The sequence below is a fragment of the Schistocerca gregaria genome, chromosome 4 (assembly GCF_023897955.1).
Source record: "Schistocerca gregaria isolate iqSchGreg1 chromosome 4, iqSchGreg1.2, whole genome shotgun sequence".
Classification (NCBI taxonomy): domain Eukaryota; kingdom Metazoa; phylum Arthropoda; class Insecta; order Orthoptera; family Acrididae; genus Schistocerca; species Schistocerca gregaria.
Window position 1 is genome coordinate 308,091,026 of NC_064923.1, and position 16,924 is coordinate 308,107,949.

The following is a 16,924-nucleotide window of genomic DNA, read 5'->3' on the forward strand; positions in this document are numbered from 1 at the left end:
TCTTTCCCTGAAGGCAGAATACAAGGGGATGCTGCGATGTTAGAAGCAGTAGTAAATATTTTTGGGACTGAAAGCCGCAAACGTTCCATTGGAGGATAGTCATGAGGAGGAAGAGATGGAGTATCAACTCTGGCCGCCAAGGGACAGCCAGAGGAGTGTCGCTACTAAACGACACAGGAGCAGGATAATCCTGCTCCATGGGGTCCACAAAAGCATCGGCGTGCTTTTGCTGTTGGTCGGTGGAGGCCAACGCTGAAAAACGGTTGGTGGTGCGCACTGGCGAGAAATAGGCCGACTGGGCTAAGTGACCACGTGGTGACACCGTCTAGAAATATCTTCGAGTTGGTGAAGGAGAAGACCATTTGTCTTTAGCGGACTTCTTAGAGCTTTTCTGGTTGGAGGAAGACTCAGGTGTTGTTTGGTTGGAGGGACGGAGGAAATCTCTGTACTACTGCTACTACTACTGTCCTTTCCTGTCTACCAGATGTGTAGTGAGTAGCTTCGCGCCTTTAGCCGAGAGTTTGACAGTTTGTTTCACAGAGGAATTGGGAGGGGGGGAGGGGAGGGAGGACAGCGATGCTACCTTGACACTGGGTGACTTCACAACCTCAGAGCCTAATTTGAGGTCACATGTCTGCATAGCAGTGTCCATCGAGCAAGGGGTAATAAGAACTGAACTGAGCCACATGGGAGAACATACGGTTTGCGGCTAGCCACTAACTTGCGAGCTACTGGGAAAGGCCCTTTCTTCTTTACCCAAATCTCTCCAACAGCCTCCTCATCTTTATGCACGAGACAATCGCGGGTGGAGGCGGCGTGGCCGCCATTGCAGTTGATACAGCAAGGAGAAGCAGGCGGACATTTGCCCTCATGTACATCCCTGTCAGGTTATGCATTTATCTGGGTGTCAACTAGATGTTCTAGCGTGATTGAACGTATGACACTGGTAGTAATGCATCGGATTCAGAATGTACGAGCGGACTGATGGTTTCGTGACCTGATTTCATCTCTGACAGCAGCAACACCCTATCAAAGATGAGGAAAAGATGCAGCTGGGCACTAAGGAGGAATCTACCCAGCCTGGTGTAAATTAGACCACAGGAAGAATCAAAGATCTATGAACAGGGTAACTGGAGAAGCGAGCCAGCAAGGAGTAGTTGTGCTTGAGAATCAGAAGCAGTCTCCAAAAGCAAAGTACCATTCCGTAAACGAGAGCAGGATTTCACACGGCCAGCGGTAGCATCAATACCTTCCCGAATAATAAACGAATTTGCTGTGAAGGCGTGAGTCTTCAGTATGTGACACCACGACGAACTGTGGTGCAGCAGGGAGGATCTTCCAATCAGTAGCCTCATTACGTTTACATTTCGGCGACGTCGGTGGAGAGGATGAGTGACTCATTGCGAGGAAATCCGCAAAGACTCTAGCGTCTCTGATGGCCCACTCCATCCAACTGGGGGCCCTTTCATGAGGTGGCGCAACCACCACTGGTTATTGTTCACACCTCAGGTCAGACCACCTGAACATTTGGTGGAGGAACCAATTGGCTATCTGGGAACGTTACAGCTCAGGCAATCACCCCTACCTGGTCCTGGCCTGTACTATGGGGTACGTGCGACCCCTACCCTTCGACCAGGGGCTGGGAATTACGCGCTACCCTTCACCTTTAGAAGGTCATACACTTGGGCCGGCCTTCAGGACCACACAGGGAGAAAGAAGAAAAACGAGGATTCTTAAACGCCGAAGTGGAGGAACGAGAGGAGAAGGGAAACAAAGAAAGGGAAACAGCCAAAAAGAAAGTTGAGTGTTTGTAGGTCAGCGACAGAATGCGGAACATTCCCACCAATATCCCAGCCACGTTCCCAAGGGAGGGGAGAAAGAATAGCTAGAGGATAGACATGGGGGGGGGGGGGGGAGATTTGAAATTTTATCAGATGAAGTAAGGTTTATTGTGAAGGACAGCAAATACGAATGGGGGTGTATATACTGGAAGGCAAACAGAGAAATTCAAATCATGTTACTTTTAAGAGAAGTTTGAGTATTGCTGTACTTCGCACCTAATTGGATAGAATAATCATTGTCGGCGAGAACTTGCTAGGAACTCATACCACCTCACTTCCCTTAGTCATAAATGAAGATATTAAATTAAGCTGTTTCTTTTAAATAAAAGCTTTCTATAACACTCACTGAATCCTTTTTAAATTCTTTTTCACTTTGTTAAGCATAGTACTGTTCCCTACTTAGCAATCATATGCAACCGCTCGCTCACCGATTGATCTGTACCTACATATTGGAAAATTGCTCAGGTCGCACCAGTGTTTAAGAAGGGTAGTAGGAGTAATCGATCGAACTACAGACCTATATTATTGACGTCGGTTTTGCAGTAGGGTTTTGGAGCATCTACTTTATTCAGACATTATGAATACGAGTATCAGTTGCAAAGCGATTTAGAAAAGATTGCTGTATGGTGTGGCAGGTGGCAGTTGACGCTGAACAACGAAAAGTTTGAGATGATCCACATGAGTTCCAAAAGAAATCCATTGGAATTCTGTTACTCGATAAATAGTACAGTTCTCAAGGCTGTCAATTTAACTAAGTACCTGGGTGTTAAAATTACGAACAACTTCAGTTGGAAAGGCCACAGAAATAATGTTGTGGGGAAGGCGAGCCAAAGGTTGCGTTTCATTGCCAAGACACTTGGGAGATGCAACAAGTCCACTAAAGAGACAGCTTACACTACACTCGTTCGTCCTCTGTTAGAATATTGCTGCGCGGTGTGGGATCCTTACCAGGTGGGATTGACGGAGGACATCGAAAGGGTGCAAAAAAAAGGGCAGCTCGTTTTGTATTATCACGTAATAGGGGAGAGACTGTGGCAGATATGATACCCGAGTTGGGATGGAAGTCATTAAAGCGAAGACGTTTTTCGTCAGTCACCAACTCTCTCTTCTGAATGCGAAAATATTTTGTTGAGCCCAACCTACACAGGTAGGAATGATCATCAAAATAAAATAAAGGAAATGAGAGCTCGAACAGAAAGGTTTAGGTGTTCGTTTTTCACACGCGCTGTTCGGAAGTGGAATGGTAGAGAGATAGTATGATTGTGGTTCGATGAATCCTCTGCCAAGCACTTAAATGTGAATTGCAGAGTAATCACGTAGATGTAGACCAATGTTGTGCGTGAACATCATGTGAAATTTCACTCTTCTTTTTGAATATATAGTTCATTCTAAAATCATGGTCTTGCAGCATCATTTTATAGGAATAGTTACACTCTACACCCTAATGGTTAAAGGAGGTTTATCATTACATGTTACTACATTGCACCATGTGGTGTGAAACAGTTTGAAACGTGTTTGGAAATTTTATTTACAATCACAGTTGTAGCTTAGCTGCTGCCTGCTTGCTGTTGTGCTTTAGAAAAATCCGCAACATAGGTAAGACGCCTGTTACGTGGAAATCTTTATTCCAGCATGTAATTTTACTCCAGTTGCGCATTCAATATAAAGGCAAATTGTATTCATATCAGTTACAGTTCAATTTGAATTAGGTTCTGTTTCGTCAAAGGTTATACGATTAAGATGCATAACAGATAGTCGTATTTTTTTTTATAATATGTAGTCTCTTCATAAAGTGGGAGATCAAGTTTGTCTAAATTTCTTACTGAAATACAGTGGGGAGTTCGCAACAGTAATATGTTGCTCTTTGTTGCTTCTTATGTCATGTCCTTCACTCACCTCTTATGACGTTTATGTTCTGAGAAGTAAAGTTGATTTCTCTGCACTCAACATTTATGATATGAAGCCCGGCGTCCTCCAGAAAACCTCTCAGTACGTCTGCAGGATCATCTAACAACTGGTACGGCGTCACGAAGTGCCTATAATCCTTTAACAGAAGAAAAATTTCTCATTAAATCACAGAACTCTCTAAACACTTCTTGTGCACTGGCAACATCACTTTAAAACAACACTAAAGCACCTAAGCCCGTAGGTTCAACTATAAAGAATAACGGAGTCCAGTCGACTAAGTCATTACGGACTGGGGGCAATCTGGGTCAGGACACTGGTAGGAATGTAACCCGCCATTTTCTTTTAGACGGAAGTAACCTGGCATTCATATTAATAGATTTAGCGAAACTACATAAAAACTGAATTTGGGAATGTAAACCACGGTTCTGCTGACCGAGACCGCTATGCTCGTCACTTCCCAACCTCGCTGTCAAGTCATCAGAACTACTAGTGGCGTTCAGTAAGTGATGCAACGCATGTTTACTGTCGTCCAATCTCTGTTGAAGAATGCAGAATTTGTTGGACATCGTGGAATATTCCCGCTTTAGTCCCTGTAGTTTCTTAAAATTCCGATACGTGGCAGCACTATAAGTAGCCATCAAATTTGCGTCTGTTACAGAGTGCGTTCGGAATTCTGGCGTCATTTAATTTCGTCTGGCGGAAAAGCAGAGCGTCGCAGATACCCTTAGGTGCTCGCAGAATGTCTACAGACACCAGGGAGTAAACAAAAGCATGGCGACTCGTTCGGCAAAGCTTCTGTCATTGCACCTAGGTCGTGTAAACCTAGGTTTTTTTCCCCGCGTGACGGCCGGCTGCACACAGCTGTGACTCCTGCATTGTTGGAACGTGTGGAGACTCAGGCGACAGCTCTATCAACAGATACTTCCAGTTGTGCACCGAGGTGTTTGTAATCCATTACATGACATTTTTTGTGTGAAAATAAATTTAAGCCCCAGAAACAAAATTATGTGAACCTAGTTAGAATCGCTGTATTTTTATAGTAATTCCATGGATTGTCTAAGTTGTCTTTCAATGTAGAATTTTAATACATTTTTCTTAAATGTTAGAGTAGGGAGATGTTAAATCCAGCAAGAAAGAGCAATTGCACTTTTCAATCGACAAATAATGCATCAGACGCAGCCCAAGCCGCAAAAACAAATTTTATGCGATCAGCCGTCCCAGAAAGGAGCTCAGCGCCGTCTAACATTTCTTCCACGCTAGAGGCTTCCAGAACAGGAAGAGACTGAGGAAAAATTACAGCAAAGGTGCCTTCCGTTGTGTACTTATATATAAACAAGTGCGATGTCTGTCTGTCTCTCTCTCTCTCTCTCTCTCTCTCTCTCTCTCTCTCTCTCTCTCTCTCAATCTCACCGACTCCGAGGCCCGCTGGATTTATGTCTCCGTTCTTGTCGATCGCTCATTTGATGGTCGCTTTCTCGAGTCACTAACAGGCAGTTTTACTTTGAAGACATTTTCAAGGTGTGTAAATCATTCCCCGTAAATTTATCGCCAGTATATGCATAATTGTTTTTTTTTTATCAGTGTTTCATTTCAGTAACGTTACCCTTGCCTAGGGAACGGTAAGACTGCCGACATGTTGTTTACTGGCCGCTGCCGATCACTGATGTTCGAACTTAGAGCAACCACTCCTGCTTCCCTGATACCTGTTGAGCCGAGCTGTGAATGCAGCACTTCTGTACATAACGCGACATATTTATAATAGGCGCAATAGGCCTACAAACTATGTGCTGTCAGTCCACTCCAGCGGTATCGAAGCAGGGTAGACCAAATCTTGTATTATCAATTTCCTCCCTCTTAGTGGTAACTTTAACTGTGCTGCGTGATAATTTGAACTTTTTTTTACTGACTGCTTCTTTTGATTAACGGCACTCCAGTTGATTTCCTCTTACCAAAATTTATTTTTAAATTACCATTAGAAAGAGCCACACAAAACAAACATAAACATAATAATTCAGGCACTCCACCAGGTGGTGCACACCCCTGCTGGGTTCCTGGCCGCCTAAGAATACCATAAAGGTCAGTGAAAGACCGTCTGTGCGGAATTACTTGCGAGTTACGAGGCTGATTGTGATAACTTTTACTCAATTTCTCATAGGCTTCCACCTTGACCAGTAGAGTGGTGCAATGCGAGCCTACAGGTCCGCCTAGTAATGTGGCGCAAGGCCGTCGCATTGGTGAGGATTATGTTGGAAAATAGTGTTTCGTAGCTAAGAAATGAGTAATATGGTGTACTTAAATCCTGAGTCAAACCAACATAGTTAAGAAAAAATGTGTTCCATTACTTACTCAACGCGCCTCGCTCAGCAAGCCACTCTGGACGTTGCAAGCTGTATAACAGAAACAAAGGATGGAGGTTAATGGAATTAGGCAGTTGAAGACAGTTGCTATTTAGGCCGCGAAATAACTTCCAGACGAGTGTATAATAGATATAGACTGGCTGCAACGGAAGCATTTATGATAAATTATTAAAGTGTAATATCAGTCAGTTTTAACGTTGGGTAATCTTGTGCAGGTCTTGACTGTAGCCATATACGGAAGTGGAAGGAGGACGGTACGCAGTTCGGGCAAGAGTAAGGCTCAGTTTGCAGTGAGGAGATACGATATGCGATACGAAACGTGACGTGACCTGAGACAATACGACGCCGAGGGATCCTGCATCGACGGAGCACATGGAAACTAAGTTGAAGCTACGTTAACTGGTTCTCACTTTGACAAGGATACTACACTGGTACGTATCTGCAGCGTAGCTCGGCTCAATACTGCGTCCCGATCGCTCTACGCATCTCTCACTCGTACGACACAGAGCGACGGAAATTTCGGTTCATCCGATGTGCCTCAAAAAAATTGTTTCCTATAGATGGAGCAAAGCTACATCCCTCTGGACAGTATCTCTGCGAATGTTTGCGTAAAAACATGAAAACCACTGATTTAGAAAGTTTCGTATCAGCGCACACTCCGCTGCAAAGTGAAAATCTCATTCTTGAGACCACTGCTTTAGGTCTCGGATGTTTTTGCCTTGCCATTGTGCGCTTTCGATTTTGAGGAAACTATTCTGTAAGACACCAATTTTTTCGCATCTTTTAGCCTGACATCACAGCTTCGTAATGTACTGCTTTTCTTTCGCCAGTGCCCATAATTATTATAATACTTTAATGTACAACTTCGGGCATATTTAGGAAAGCTTACAGTGAGAAATGTAGTCGCCAGCTAGTGTTAGTTCGGTGCATTTTAGAGGATATATTACTGTGTAAGAAATGCCGCTAATATATCGAAATTTTTTTTTAACGCTGGAGTGGGGGCTCGAGTAAATAGGCTATATATTTTGACAACCCTGACACCACATATCTACACTCCTGCTCATAAATTAAGGATAATGCTGACACATGGTGAAAAAACGCTCTGGTGGGCGGTTTGCGGGTTAAATCACCTCGGGGTATGACCATCCGGTGCATTTGACCTGCAGTCGTCGCACGGTGGCGCTGGCAGCAGTCAGTACGGTGCAGCGAGTAAGTGTGCAGTCGTTTTCAAACGTGTTAATGGTAACTGTGTTGAAAGTGGCTCAAAGAACACACAGTGATGGGGTTATGAGGGGTAGAATACTAGGGTGACTGGAGGCTAGTCAAACACGGCAGATCGTAGCACGGGCCCTCTGTGCGCCACATAGGGTGATCTCAAGATTATGGCAACGATTCCAGCAGACAGGAGACTTGTTCAGGCGCTACAGTACGGGAAGTCCACAGTGTACAACACCACAAGAAGACCGATATCTCACCATCAGTGCCCGTAGGCGGCCACAGAGTACTGCAGGTAGCTCCGCTCGTTACCTTACAGCAGACACTGCAACAGTGGACTCGAGACACACAGTGTAGAGAAGACTGAACAGACATGGTTTATTCGCCCGGAGACCTGCAAGGTGCATTCCACGGACCCCTGGTCACAGGAGAGACCGTAAAGCCTGGTGTCAAGAACACAGTACATGGTCATTGGAACAGTGGCCCCAGGTTACGTTCACAGACGAGTCCAGGTGTAGTCTGAACAGTGATTCTCGCCCGTTTTCATCTGGTGTGAACCAGGAACCAGACATCAAACCCTTTATGTCCGTGAAAGGGACCTGTATGGAAGTAGTCGTTTGATGTGGGGTGGGGTGGGGTGGGATTATGAATGGTGCACGTACACCCCTGCATGTGTGACAGAGGAACTGTAACAGGTCAGGTGTATCGGGACGTCATTTTGTACCAGTACATCTGCCTTTTCAGAAGTGCAGTGGGTCCCACCTTCCTTCTGATGGATAACGCACGGCCCCACCGAGCTACCATCTTGGAGTACCACCTTCAAACAGAAGATATCAGACGAATGGAGGGGCCAGTCTGTTCTCCAGACCTAAACCCCATCGAGCACGTCTGGCATGCTCTCAGTCGACGTATCGATGCAAATCTTCAAATCCCCACGACACTTCAAGAGCTCAGACAGGAACTGGCGAAAGAATGGGAGGCTGTACACCAGCAGCTCCTCGACCACCTGATGCAGAGTATGTCAATCCCTTGTGCGGCCTGTGTACGTGCGGTGATCATATACAATATTGATGTCGGGCTACATGCCCAGGAAACAGTGGCGTTTTGTAGCACAAGTGTTTCGGAGCGGTTTTCTCAATTTATCACCAATACGGTGGACTCACAGATCTGTGTGGTGTGTGCTCCCTACGTGCCTATGATATTAGCGCCTGTTTTGTGTAGTGCCACGTTGTGCGGCACCACATTCTGCAATTATCCTTAATTTAGGAGCATGAATGTACAACACGCTAAACACAGCGCTATGGCCGCGCTATACGGAGCTGCCTCTTGGTTCTCTGTGCTGCCGATACAAGAGTAAGCATTCAGTAGCACGTGTGCTTTCAACTTGGAAGGACATCTTGACCTGTGCGTTTCTTTCCGTGCTGCATATAGTTGACATGTTCTCAGAGGGACTGTTCGATGATATTGGACTTCCAGCTTGCTGAAAAAAATCCCTTTTCTATGGGGTAACGTAATATTCATTGCAACTGAAATAAACAGGGGGGATTTTCTGTGGAATCCGTACCATCGTTCTTAACTCATTTCCGATGTTTCTTACTCAGTAGTATTGTTCCGTCATCCTACAATATTTATCTTATTGTAAGAATTACTTCTTTCGAAACGAATGTAGGGGCTTATTTAAGTTTCTGAATACGATTGACGGTAGACAAATTGAACAAACCCCAGTTTCAGTTCATTGAAACATGCAGCTTAGGAATTCCACCCGTCATTTCTTCGCCCATACATAAAGGAGTCTTTTCCTGGGAGTATACCTCCATTTGAGGTAAATGAAGGCAGCATTGTAATTTGCATGCGACGCTGTCACACACCTTCAGTAAATGTTGTCAGCAGTCAGAAGATGCAAGTCACATGGCTGAATGACGTGGTAGTACAACTAGCTCTCCACCATCCCCAAAAGGAAAGCTGATGCCAGCTAAGAGTGATGCCGAGAAAGGGTTTGCCGACTAGGAAACTTTAAAGAAGACTAGGAGTTTTCAGTTGCTGATTGTGAATTTTTTTCAGTCCATGCTTCTCTATTTCAATGATTTTGTGACAGGTCTAGGATACCTGTTTCTTCACAGAGAAATGCCACTTTTCGCGCGTCGAAAATAGATGACTAAATTGCTGCAGCTCTTCTCAGCGATTCGCCAGATGATAACGTTGGGAGGTAGTATGCTTCTCTCTCACTTTAACGACATTGGAAGTCATTAACATTCGTATTTTAGACTATGATCTCAGTATTCCCAGTACTACATTTGCTGGGTGTGGGTAATAACTTTTCTACGTGGGGAAATTGTGTGCAGGATGTTATGTTAACTGCATATATAACCTACAGCGTGCTTGTACCCTGGGGAGTCATAGCGGAGGAGACCGTGAACAGGGATTGAGTGCAGCGACTTGGCCGTGCGAGTGATTCTGGGGAACAGTGTTCAGTGGTCCTTACCTCCAGAGGGACTTCTGCCTGAAGCTCTCTGCACCTCTTCCTTAGGGTTGGACACAAGGGCACCAGTTCACCTCGGCCAGCCGCCAGTCCACTGCAGAAGGCATATGGCTCAATGTGAGTGGAGGAAGCCATTTGATAGAGACTGCTGTAAATGGAGCTTTTGTGCAAATGGTTGGAATGTTTTTAAACTCCATGTATTCTCACATCAGAAGATGGGATAATATGGGGAGAGTGGTTGGCGTACGTGTCTAGTGGAGGTGTGACTAAGCCCCTCGACGCAAGGAAGTCGCCAGGTTCTTCTAGTGAGTGGCGGAACACACTTTTTGCCGGCACTGACACGTAGCGCCGTGTAACGATCCTGCCTTGGAGACAGCTAAGAGGAATATGTGACTCTCAGCTGGATAGTGACAGATGGTGACGCAAGACTGGACGCGCAAGTGGTTTATGTATCAGCCGATAGAGGACAATAGTGGATAGGGGGACTGATTTTAGTTTTGATTGTGCCCACTAGGGTGCACTGTAGTAATAGAATGTTTTTCATAAACTATTTTCATAAAGTGTATGTAAAATGTTATAAATGTGTTTTAGCAGTATGAATGATGCCTGAGTGTGGTTTAAGATTAATATGAAGATGTGGGAACATTTTGAAGAAGTATGGATATGAAAAAAGGGGATTTTAGTAGAATAGATTTGTGAAGTAAGTTTATCGTAAAGGGGAAGTTAATTCAGGTATAAATAACAGTAAATAACTTTATACATAAACAAAACTTCAGCATATTAGATAATTATGGCGGTAAAAAGTGCAATCGTTAGGTTTACTATTTTGCGACTGGTTACCGACGAAAAGCGAGGGCTGACGCGGGAGAATGTTGCTTTGCTATTGGCTGTTGGGTAAACTGAACAATGGTAAAGAAATGTTCTTCGCGCGCCTTTCTCTGCAAGTAGAAAAGACAGTATTCTAGAGAAGAGTGGGAGCCTAGCCATGAAACAGTTTGGACGTGTGTAATAGTACTTCCGATGGAAAAGAAGTTGACGGATCTAGCATTGCTTTATGTTGGGAAAGCGTCGGCATAATTATTCCAATGGGTATGTAGAAATTTCGGAATTTCTAAGTGAAATTTGTGACGAGAAAAGACAAATTCCGTGTGGCGGTGGCTAAAAACTGACTGCATTTGGTACAGACAGACTGTTTTTGATTGAGAATGCTCGCCAAATACTATCAGTGTTTTTGTAGCTATTACGTTTTCGGTAAATGCAACACCATAAACTTGCTAACGTGAATTAACGGGTTGTGAGTGTTAAGAGTAGCACGGGCTTGGCAGTGATATTTGTTTACCTATGTTTCAGAATATATAATTGAGGACAAAAATTTCCAACCTTCCCTTTCGTGTTTCTCCCGAAAAGTAGATTAGCGACTAATTGCAGCCTGGTTCACGTCGAAGCACAGTAGGTTTCACTCGGCTTTCCTACTGATGATCTGCTGAGACAATGTTCACAGGTAGGTGCAGATCCGTCGTAAAGGGACGGAAAGAAGCGCACCACCGCAGCACGGCTGTCTGGGAAGCCTAACAGCCTTATTTCATAAATTGGGAATGATCAGCCCAAAAAGACTATATCACTCCGTAAATGACTGTGGCCCCATCTAGGAATTTTTTTCTTTACGAAAACATAGCCTTTAATGGGAGAACGATGCATCCCTAGCCTAAAGTTTTCGTACAGGAGAGATTTGGAGGCGCTGATTGGCTCTTCATAGCACGCAAAGGAGAGGCTTGTTGTTGTTGTTGTTGTTGTTGGGATGTTTAAGGGGGACTAAACAGCTAAGGTCATCAGTCCCCCATTCCAAAAAACCGGCGAAACAAAATTTACGGAACAGGTAAAACCCCAAGGGGGGAGGAGACGCCCCTCCCCCCAGTCACTGAAAGAACACCAATGTGTCAGCGAACACTAGAGACAAGAAGAGTACAGACGAACACTGGACAGAAAGAAACGGAAGAAAATAAGAGGGTCGGAGACTGGTTGACTGACCATGGGTACAAAAATTGGGAAAGAGTCAACCATCCGAATACACACATTAAAATCTGGAACCAATGAGACACTCGAGGACAAGATACACAGAAAGGGAAAGGGACAGGTCCCCCCTAAATGGAACCATAAAAAGGACTACCACGGATAAAATTTAAAACGTCGTCAGCCATGGAGGCATCGTCGCATAAAACCAAAGGCAACGTGCCCGGGAGATTAAAAGTCTGCCGGAGGATGCGCAGGCGGGGACACTCCAACAAAATGTGGGCGACCGTCAACCGGGACCCACACTGACACAGGGGGGGATCCTCCTGACGCAAAAGATGTCCGTGCGTCAGGTAGGTATGGCCGATGCGGAGCCGACACAGGATGACAGAGTCCCTGCGAGAAGCCCGCAGGGAGGACTGCCACACATCGGTCGTCTCCTTGACAGCCCGCAGTTTATTCGGAGAAGTCAGGCTACGCCACTCGTCACGCCACATCTGAAGCACCTTACGGCGCAACGCCAGCTGCAAATCACGAGCCGGGAGGCCGATCGCCAAAGTGGGGGCGTCGACCGCCCCTTTGGCCAGCCTGTCGACACGTTCATTCCCCGGGATGCCAACGTGACCTGGCGTCCAAACAAAGACCACCGAACGACCAGAGCGGGTAATGGCAAAAACAGACTCCTGAATAAAGGATACCAGAGGACAAGAGGTATAGCAGCGGTCGATAGCCTGGAGGCTGCTCAGGGAGTCACTGCAGATGACGATGGACGTACCTGAGCAGGAACGCATATGCTCAAGAGCGCGCAATATGGCCACCAGCTCTGCAGTAAAAATACTGCAGCCAGCCGGCAAGGAGCGCTGTTCAACATGGGCAGCGTGGGCAAAAGCGTAGGCAGGACGACCATCCACCAGGGAACCATCAGTGTAGACAGGCTCACAGCCTGAAAACGAGGCGACGAGCGCAAGAAAACGGTGACGGAGGGCCACATGCGGAACCGAGTCCTTGGGTTCCCGTGCCAAGTCCAGGCGGACGGACGGACGGACGGGTCATACACCAGGGAGGCGTGGGTGCACAGGCCCGGAAGGGCGGCAGAAGAGGGAACGACCCCAGTTCCGACAGCAGGGACTGGACACGGACAGCAATGGAAAGCCCAGACCTAGGTCGCCGGTCGGGCAGAGGGAGGACCCTGGCAGGGAAAAGCAGGCGATAATTGGGATGGCCCGGTGAGCAATGCACATGGACAGCATAGTCGGCGAGCAGTCGGTGGCGGCGAATCCGCAGCAGGGGAACCCCGGCCTCCACCAGCAGACTATCCACGGGGCTCGTACGGAAAGCACCAGTTGCAAGCCGAACCCCACAGTGGTGTATGGGGTCCAACAACGTCAACACTGAGGGCGATGCAGACCCATAGGCCAGGCTCCCATAATCAAGCCTGGACTGCACAAGGGCTCTGTATAATCGCAACAGCGTGCTACGATCTGCACCCCAAGACGCATGGCTCAGGCAGCGGAGGGCGTTGAGGTGCTGCCAGCACTTTTGCTTCAGCTGAGTAATATGAGGAACCCATGTGAGCCGGGCATCAAAGACGAGTCCTAAGAAGCGGCTAGTGTCCACCACTTCAAGTAGGTGACCGTCGAGGTAAAGTTCCGGATGAGGGTGGACCGTCCGACGCCTGCAGAAGTGCATAACTCAAGTCTTGGCCGCAGAGAACTGAAATCCATGAGTCAGAGCCCATGATGCCGCCTTGCGAACGGCTGCTTGCAGCCTGCGTTCGGCGACTCCCGTAGTCGTTGAGCTAAATGAGATGCAGAAGTCGTCGGCATACAAAGAAGGAGACACCGACGACCCCACAGCTGCAGCCAGACCATTAATGGCCACTAGAAATGAGGAAACGCTCAATACCGAGCCCTGCGGGACCCCATTTTCCTGTATATAAGATGAACTAGAGGCGGCACCGACTTGCACCCGGAAAGAGCGGCGCAATAAAAAGTTTTGAAGAAAAGCTGGAAGCTGACCACGAAGACCCCACTCGCGCAACGTAGCAAGGATGTGATGCCTCCATGTTGTGTCATATGCCTTCCGCAGATCAAAAAATACAGCAACGAGATGCTGACGGCGGGAAAAGGCCGTACGGATAGCAGATTCCAGCCGCACCAAATTGTCCGCAGCAGACCGGCCCTGACGGAAGCCACCCTGGGATGGAGCGAGGAGACCGCGCGACTCAAGGACCCAACACAAACGCCGCCCCACCATACGTTCGAGCAATTTGCACAAAACGTTGGTTAGTGTAATGGGGCGATAGCCGTCCACCGCCAGAGGGTCCGCACCGGGCTTCAAGATGGGAACGATAACACCCTCTCGCCATTGCGACGGGAACACGCCCTCGCTCCAAATGCGGTTAAAGATGGTGAGGATGTGTGTCTGGCAGTCCCTGGAGAGATGCTTCAGCATCTGCGCGTGGATGCAGTCCGGTCCTGGCGCTGTATCAGGGCAATTGGCGAGGGCAGCGAGGAATTCCCTCTCGCTGAAAGGAACATTGTATTTTTCAGAACGACGTGTGTGGAACGATAACGGCGTCCGCTCGGCGCGCTCCTTTAGAGAGCGAAAGGCAGGAGGGTAAGTTGCAGTCGCAGAGCCCGTAGCAAAGTGCGTGGCAAGGTGGTCAGCAATGGTGGCAGCGTCCGTGCAGACAGCGCCGTCCAGGGAGATTCCAGGGACACCCATAGGGGTCTGGTATCCATAAATCCGCCGGATGCGGGACCACACGAGCGACGGGGAGACATGGGAGCCCAAGGATGAAATGTACCTCTCCCAGCATTCCTGCTTACGCCGTGCAATAAGACGACGGGCCAAGGCACGGAGCTTCTTAAAGGCGATGAGGGTCTCCAGAGACGGGTGCCGCTTATGACGCTGGAGAGCCCGCCTACGGTCGCGAATAGCCTCAGCAACCTCCGGCGACCACCAGGGGACAGACTTCCTCCGAGGGAGTCCAGAAGAGCGAGGGATGGCAATCTCGGCCGCAGAAATAATTGACGAGGTCAAGACACGGACCACCTCGTCAATGTCACCCTGTGGGAGAGAAGTAATGGTGGCAGCGGAAGTAAAAGCCGGCCAGTCAGCCCTGTTGAGAGCCCAGCGGGGCAGGCGCCCAGAAGAATGACACTGGGGCAGTGACAAATAGATGGGAAAATGGTCACTACCACACAGGTCAGGATGCACTCTCCAGTGAAGGGATGGGAGAAGTCCGGGGCTGCAAAGAGAGAGATCGATGGCCGAGAACGAGCCATGGGCCACACTGAAATGCGTGGGAGCACCGGTGTTCAAGAGGCTAAGGTCGAGCTGAGCCAACACATGCTCCACAGCGCGACCACGGTCATCGGAGACAGTCCCACCCCATAGAGGGTTGTGGGCATTGAAATCGCCCAGAAGCAGCAATGGCGGCGGGAGTTGAGCCAGCAGCGCAGCCAAGATATGTCGGGGGAGTTGCCCATACGGAGGAATGTAAACAGAGCAAACAGTAATAGCCGGCGAGAGCTCAATCCTGACAGCGACTGCCTCTAAAGGCGTCAGAAGGGGTACTGGTGAGCTACAGACAGAGTGGTGAACAAAGAGGCAAACTCCACCTGAAGCTCGTTGACAGTCAGCGCGGTTCTTATAGTATCCCCGATAACCGCGAAGGGCAGGGGTCCGCATTGCTGGAAACCAAGTTTCCTGAAGAGCAATGCACAGAACAGGGGAAACACTCAAAAGCATCCGGAGCTCAGGCAGGTGGCGGAAATAACCGCCGCAATTCCACTGGAGAATGGAAGCAGGAAGGGACTGGGAGGGCGTTAAGTCCACTAAGAGACAGACGGCGCCGCAGAGTCAACGGCCGCCACCGAGCGAGAGTCAGCTGTGTCCATAGGAGAGGTCCCCGAGGGTTCCGTGAGGGCGAGATCCGCGGCAGAGGCGAGGATCTCCACCGCATCCCCAGAGCCAGAGCTATTGACAGCAGGCGGTACTGAAACTGCCGGAGCGTCCTTCTTCTTGGACACGTTCCGGTCCTTCTTCTCGCGTCTGTCCTTTGGCTTAGAGGGCTGGGAGAGTTTCTCTAAAGGAGCGTCGGAGGCTGACGACGACGCAGAAGCCCTACGACCAGCAGGTGGATGAACCTTCAGCCACTGGCTGACATCCGGCGGGGTAGCAGAAGAACCGGAAGAAGGGAGGGCCCCGAGGGACCCCTTCCGCGACAGAGGAGCCGGCAGAGACGACGCCGGCAGAGAAGGGGGAGGGGGAGGGGGAGGTATCGAGCCCCCTGGTTTTGGAGCAGATGTCACTCCTGAAGCATGTGCGGGGGGAGTGACAGAAGGGGGTTTGCCCCCAACTGCTAAGGGGGCAACAGAGGAAGGCTTGCCCCCAGACACAAGGGGGGCAGACAGAGATGGACGGCCCCGAGGGCCAACTGAAGGCGGCACAGAGGAGGCGACAACTGCCGCCCGCGAGGGCGACGATAACGTAGCTGCAGCATAAGAAGTTTGAAGAGGGACAGGATGCAACCTTTCAAATTTCAGTTTTGCCTCGCGATAAGTAAGCCGGTCCAGGGTCTTAAATTCCATAATCTTCCGCTCCTTATGAAGAACGGGGCAGTCCGGCGAGCATGGAGAGTGGTGTTCCCCACAGTTGACACAGACAGGCGGAGGCGCACATGGAGAATCGGGATGGGAGGGGCGTCCGCAATCTCGACATGTGGCACTGGATGGGCAACGGGAGGACATATGCCCAAACTTCCAGCACTGGAAGCACCGCATCGGGGGAGGGACGTATGGCTTGACGTCACAACGGTAAACCATTACCTTGACCTTCTCAGGCAATACAGCACCCTCGAAGGCCAAGATAAAGGCACCGGTGGCCACCCTGTTGGTCTTGGGTCCTCTGTGCACACGACGGACAAAATGCACACCACGTCGTTCCAAGTCAGCTCTCAGCTCGTCATCGGACTGTAACAAGAGGTCGCGATGGTAAATAATCCCCTGGACCATATTTAAGCTGCTGTGGGGAGTGACGGTAACAGGGACGTCTCCCAGCTTATCACACAAGAGCAACGCCTGTGACTGGGCTGGGGAGGCTGCCTT

General features: G+C 48.6%; 1 protein-coding gene across 1 annotated transcript in view; it reads right to left on the minus strand.

Annotated features, from left to right (window-relative positions):
* LOC126267288 (juvenile hormone acid O-methyltransferase-like) overlaps positions 1 to 16,924 on the minus strand; it is a 131,039-nt gene that overhangs the window by 20,703 nt on the left and 93,412 nt on the right. The window contains exon 5 of the mRNA XM_049972362.1: positions 3,738 to 3,885. Within this exon, the coding sequence (XP_049828319.1) occupies positions 3,738 to 3,885 (148 nt within the window). The remainder of the gene's footprint in view (positions 1 to 3,737; positions 3,886 to 16,924) is intronic.